Raw genomic sequence first — 6,000 nt, 5'->3', positions numbered from 1 at the left:
GGTGGGCAGGACTATTGACAGGACCACCAATAGTCTCTAGGCTGAAAGAGTTTAGGAGGTTGTAGCCAGGGCTTGTGCTGAAAGATTTGGGGCCGGGAAGATAGACCCCACCTCTGCAACCTGGTAGGAATGCTCGTTAGGCCACTGATGGCTTAATTGCACTACTGTGGCTCCCAGATGCCACATGATCAGGAACATTGGAACTGGTCACGTCGTGGAGAGAAAACACAAGAACCTACTGGAATTAAAGAGATCCGTTTATTTGCAATATATCCTATCCCTTGGTCTTCTGGGAATTTGGAGACCTCAGCCTTTTCTTAAGCCTGACTTGTTCACCCACCTCAGGTCCACTCTGTTTGATGAAGAGATTAGGGCTGAGACCCCCCGTCAGACTGCCAAAGGGATGAGAGACTGACAGCCGCTTGGTCCTCTACAGTACTTCCAAGTCTAAAGACCTCACAGGGGAAGGAAGGCATCTGCTCTTCCTCTTTGTGCACACTACTCATTCCCTATCCTTACAAGTAAACTGAAGATGGGCTGTTTTCGAAGTGTTTATTCCTAAGAGCAGGTTGTGAGTACGGGCCAGCAGCTGTGAAAACCTAAAGCGTTGGTGCACCAAAAGCTGTACTTCAAGCTCATGGTATGGGTGTCCTGGGGATAGGGCCAGGTAGGTCCATGAAGGCCAGAGGATGGTAGGTGGGGTTTGGAAAGCCAAGGAGGACACTGGTAAGTACCCAGCTGGTCTATCAGCAGGTCTGGGGTCGAAGGGCCAATAGGAAGGAAGGAGTCTTAGATCTGCTTGGAGACTTGGCCCTATCCAATGTTAAGGTATTTTATAAAACTGGATGGTTTTCTTGATGTAAGTGAAAGTAGCTGGTATTTGGTGGCTTTTCAAACCAAAGAGTGGTCCTCAAATTTTTTCCAGGAGCTGCAGGGTTCCTGACAATGTCTAGCTGCTGAGGGAAGGCCAGGCTGGGAACTGCCGCAACCCAAGAAGCTCTTTGGGTTTTTAGAGAATAAGGTTCCTGACAAAGTTTCATTTGAAATAAATGGTGTTGAGACAACTGGCTAATCATTTGGGGAAAAGTGAGGGTTTTGCCTTTTGGTCAGCCATGTTTTTCTTGCCTTCTCATTGGAGGAAGAAGGTTCTAGCCTCCTCAGTTGGGTGTCCCCAAAGGTCAGGAAATCGGAACCTTCCCTCTGGATAAAAGGGCCTCCAGCTTAGCAGGTCAACAGGGCTTGACCTGTGGTTTCTGGGTTTCCATGTGTGACTGAAGGTAGGTGTTGAGGTTTGGTCTGCACCTCTTTGATATCTCAGTTTTAATCCATGGAGGAACTCGCTGTGATTAGCATTTTTCTTTTCATAGAGGGATGGGGTTTGCAGTGGGCAGAGTTGAAATGAGGTCTTTGTTAGCTGACTCGCAAGTGTGTGTGTGTGTGTGTGTGTGTGTGTGTGTGTGTGTGTGTGTGTTGGCAAAGAGAATGTCTTGGCTCTGGCCAGAGTAGGGTATGAGAAAAGTTTTGTGGGACAGGAAGGGGCAAAGCAATACCTTCTGGCTCCCTCACCCCTTAGCACCAGGAAGAGCTCTCCCTGGAATTGGCAGTAGCTTCCAGTCTCACTGCCACCTTCACATTCTCTGTGTCTTGCTAGGCCATAAAAAGTTCATCTGGAGTCCTCTCTCCCCTTCCACAGCAAAGGACCAGGGGGACTCTCCAGGAGCGCTTTTAAAGGTGGTTTCTTCCTTCTCACTAGCTTCCATCTGGGGAGCTGCTTTTTCCCTTTCTTTAAGCCCACCCTTGGTCCTTCTGAGGAACAGCAGGGGAGCCCTGGCCCCATCCTTGGCCCTGCTTTTCTAGGAAGCTGAGCTAACCCCCTGCCTCAGTGATGCTGTCATTAGAAAGTGCATGGCTAAAGAGCAAATTCGGGGCATTAAGGATATCTTGGGCCACCTTAGTCCACTGAGGGGGACAGCCAGGGTGGCCATTGGGCCTTCTCTCACTCCATTTTCTTTGGGGGATCCGGGATGCTCTCAGACAGTGGGGTGAGGCCCAGCAGGAGGATGTGTCTCTCGTAGGCCTTAGTCTGCTTAAACAATGTGTCAGTCCCATGGAGGTGGTCTAGCACTCCCAGCACCCCATAGCACTGGTTGAACCTAGAGGAGAGAGAAAAGTACGGGAGGTTGGTGTGCTGATCTCCTTTTCATTTGCACCAGCCTCATTTCTAAGCCCTCCTACCCCAGACCCATCCCCAACCATGCTGACTACCTACACCAGAAGGTCCCAGGGAGTTGAACACAACTCCTAGGGGCACTCCGTACTGAAAACCTAGGACCTTCCTTTGGAAAGCTATGTGAATCTTATGCACACAAGTCAACCTGTGGCAGAGCTTGGCTTTCTCAGGTAGGTTTAGGGATTACTTCCATCAGAATCCCCCAGAACATGTATTAAAATGCAGATTTTCAAGTCCTGCTGCCCCCCATACTTTGATTCAGCATATGTGGAGTGGGACCCAAGAATCTGCATTTTATCAAGGAATCTCAGGTGCTTATGGTGCTGGAGGTTCTTAGACCACACTTAGAAAAGCCTGGAGGTTTTCAGAGAATGCACAACTCCCCTTGAATTGCGTGCGGTATTTTTATGTGGATATGCATTTTCTGACAGTGTCCACAGCTTACATTTGACACTTAGAGGGCCCATGACCTAAGTAAAGGTTAAAAACCCACAGCTGGAGGAAGACCTGGTGTTAAAGAAAAGAGCAAGGAAAAAGAAAAAAAAAAAAAAAGAAAGAAAGAAAAGAGCAAGGTGATCTGGGTCTAACATCATTTTCCCAACATCCAGGCCTCTCCCTCCACTAGCACCAGCACATTGAAACTGAGACCCCCAGGGTCATGTCTATTCCTGGAAGTTCCAGGAGTGAAGGTGAAGTCTACTGCCCCAGGACTCACAGTGGGGAAGGAGGCCTTACTTGAGATGGTGGTAGTCATGGAATTCAGGTGAAGGCAGGAAAGGTAGGTGGTAGCCACAGTGGGAAATGGTGGTGATGATGAGGGCCAAGGAGAACCACATGGTGATAGAGGACAAGTGGGAGCCCATTAGTATGGGACCCACCATCACTGGCAGCGTGTTGGAGACCTGCAAAAGGAGGGCTGTTTGAAGGTGGGCCCCAAGAGACCGGCTGGGTGTCCACTTTGCCCCAGGGTAGTATCAGGAAGACACCCTTGACTCAGCTCTGGAGAAGCTGAAAGAGTTGCAGACCCTTGATTTGCTGGAGGCATTCAGCTTTATAACTTTGGGACAAGTTACTGTTTGCAACAACTTATATTGGGCATCTTGCACAGACTAGGTCAACAATAAATGGTAGTTGCTGAGTGGTAAGAAGAGAGAAGGGGCCACTGTCGGCTACTTCTCTGTGGGAGGCCTTAGGGAAGGTGGTTGGGGCCCTTTGCCCATTGGCTCTGGAGAAAGCAGAGCTCTACTGACCACATGCTCGATAGGGTGGGCGTAGAAAGAGATCACGCCAATGGGAGCTGTCCACTCGTGGTGTTTCTTGTGGATTTTCTTGTAGAATGTTGGGTGGTGAAGGAGCCTGGGGAAATAGTTAATAGGTAATAATCTGCCAATCTCCCTTTTCCCTTTCCCACCAGGCCATGAGAAACCCAAAGTAGGAGCTATGAGTTCCACCCATGGAGCAAAGTTGCAAACACACTCGACTGGAGATCAGACCTGCCTTCGAGTTCTAACCCCACCTCTTATGCTGCACAAATTGGGGGTGGGTTACTTTGCTTCTTTCTACCTCAGTTGTACTAGCTGTGGGGATGGTGTCCACAAAGGATTCAATAAGGAAACCAATGGGAAACTGCCCCTCTGCACACAAGAATGCAGAAGGCTCTGGAAATTTTTCAGTTGCTTCAAGTTTTTGGTTGTGGAACAAATAGTTGTGTCAATGTTAACTAAGAGGATGCTTTTGAGGCCAAGTGATATTGGTCTTACACCTACAAGTCTGAGGTCTCAGTTTCCTCCCTTAAAAGTGAGCCCTAGGAGAGCAAGGAGCCAGCTATGCTTGGGCAGGGACCCACTCACCGGTGTGAGTAGTAGAACAGGACTTCCTCGATCAGAGTGAAGACGGTCAGCTCCAGGAGGAACCAGTGGAAGGTGGGTAGCTCTCGGCGGCAGGGGTTTCCCCACAGCTTGAGGACGGGATAGAGGAGAACCACCATGGGCAGAGAGATCATGTACTGGTTGAAGAGAACTGTGCGGATAGACCGGCGTAGTTTCTCAGCGTCCACCTGCCAAGGCAAGAAAGGAGGGAGATGAACAAGAGAGTGAGAAGGTCTTTCCCTTCTAGACATGGCTTCACTGTGACCCACTCACAGGAGGCCCTCAGTCTGGAGTGGATGCTAGGTCTGACGTTTGGCCATAGCCAGCAGCTCCTGACTACTGCCCAAGCCCTGAGGTGTGACCATGTGGCAATACTGCTTTTGGAAACTCCCTTCTCAGCAGCGTTCCACCAGCCTGAGCCTGCCTTCTCCTTCCTGCTGCTGTTACCACTGTTCTCCCCATGTCTCTGGCCAGGCCCAGACGTATTCCTGACAGGTATCTCAGGGTGCCTCCAGGGTGCTTAGAGAAGGCTGTCAACTCTTAGGTTGATACCCTTTTTTCAGTCTTTGAGCCCCTCCTCATCCGCAGAGGCTTGCCCATGATCAGGTGCAGAGATCAAGGTCTGCCTCCTCATGTGGCCCAGCCTCACTGGACTAGGCCGAGTGAAGAGAGGTGAGCCAGAGAGCTTCCTGTGCAGCCTCTTGACTAAACTTCCTGTGACCTGGTCTTCCTAGTTCTCATGGTGGGGCTGTCAGGATGGGGACCTGCCCGAGCATTCTCTCCAGGTTTTCTTTGGATAGCTGGCCCCAAATCGCATACCCCACTGAGCCTCAATATTATAGCCAGCATTTGCCCAAGAATTAATATCTGACCCTTCCCTCCCTCAGAGCACTGGGGCTCCCCAGGATAGCCCCTTGACCATGGGTCACTTCCTGGGCCCTGATGAACTGGTTTGGGATTGGTCAGAAGTGATTTCTCCCTGAGTTGCCTCCGGGAACTGGAGGGGTTCTAGCTGCAAGGTAAGGCTGAGTTCAGAGTGGTCCTCAGACTCCAGGCCTTGCTCTTCCTTCAGCTTTTGCAGGCGCTGCATGAACTAACGGACTTGAATCCAATCTCCAAGCTTTCAGTTCCAGCCCCATGGTGAAGCCAGGTCTGGCCAGCCTGGTTTGAGAGCACCTGTAGATGAAGCCATACCACTCTTCTAGAAACCCTGACCAAGGGGGGGGTGTCACATATGTTTACATTTACATTTACTCACCTGATTTTTTTTTTTTTATTTTATTCATGGCAGACAGAGAGAGAGAGACAGAGAGAGAGACAGAGGGAGAAGCAGGCTCTGTGCAGGGAGCCTGACGCGGCACTCGATCCCGGGTCTCCAGGATCACATCCCAGGCTGAAGGTGGCACTAAACCGCTGGGTCACCAGGGCTGCCCTACTCACCTGATATTTTGAGCACCCTCTACGTTGCAGGTGGTGTCCTATGTGCTGGGAATTGAGCAATGAGCCAAAGAAAGATTCTTTCCCTCACTGAGTTTATGTTCCTGGCACCAATAATTTTAAATAGGATAATCAGGGTAAGCTTTGTGGAGATGGTGAGATTTGAACAAAGAGATGAGGAAGGTGAGGGCAAAGATCCTTGGGCAGAGAGTCTTCAGCCCAAGGGCTGGTCATCTAGAAGAGTGGCCCTGCCGTGAACTCAGACTGGGGAGGTTGTGGGTGGCAGTCTTTGAAGGGATGATCAGAAATTCTCTTGGGGACATGTTGGATTGGAGATGTCAAAGAGGCACCTGGCAATCTGAGCCTGGAATTCAGAAGAGAGTGCTGGGCTAGAGACAGAAATTTGTGAGCTGTGGGCATATTGTATTTAACGTCATGGACTGTATTTAACGTTATGACCCTGGA

General features: G+C 50.1%; 1 protein-coding gene across 1 annotated transcript in view; it reads right to left on the bottom strand.

The window, feature by feature from the left end:
* Nucleotides 1-239: 239 nt before the first annotated feature.
* FAXDC2 (fatty acid hydroxylase domain containing 2) overlaps nt 240-6,000 on the bottom strand; it is a 28,109-nt gene continuing 22,348 nt past the window's right edge. Inside the window, exons 6-9 of the mRNA XM_072824407.1 lie at nt 4,081-4,286; nt 3,481-3,586; nt 2,966-3,132; nt 240-2,153 (exon numbers count right to left, since the gene is read on the bottom strand). Of these exons, the coding sequence (XP_072680508.1) occupies nt 1,997-2,153; nt 2,966-3,132; nt 3,481-3,586; nt 4,081-4,286 (636 nt within the window). The 3' untranslated portion in view covers nt 240-1,996. The remainder of the gene's footprint in view (nt 2,154-2,965; nt 3,133-3,480; nt 3,587-4,080; nt 4,287-6,000) is intronic.

Source organism: Canis lupus, chromosome 4 (genome assembly GCF_048164855.1).
Source record: "Canis lupus baileyi chromosome 4, mCanLup2.hap1, whole genome shotgun sequence".
Lineage (NCBI taxonomy): Eukaryota > Metazoa > Chordata > Mammalia > Carnivora > Canidae > Canis > Canis lupus.
This window is presented reverse-complemented; position numbering and strand designations above follow the sequence as displayed.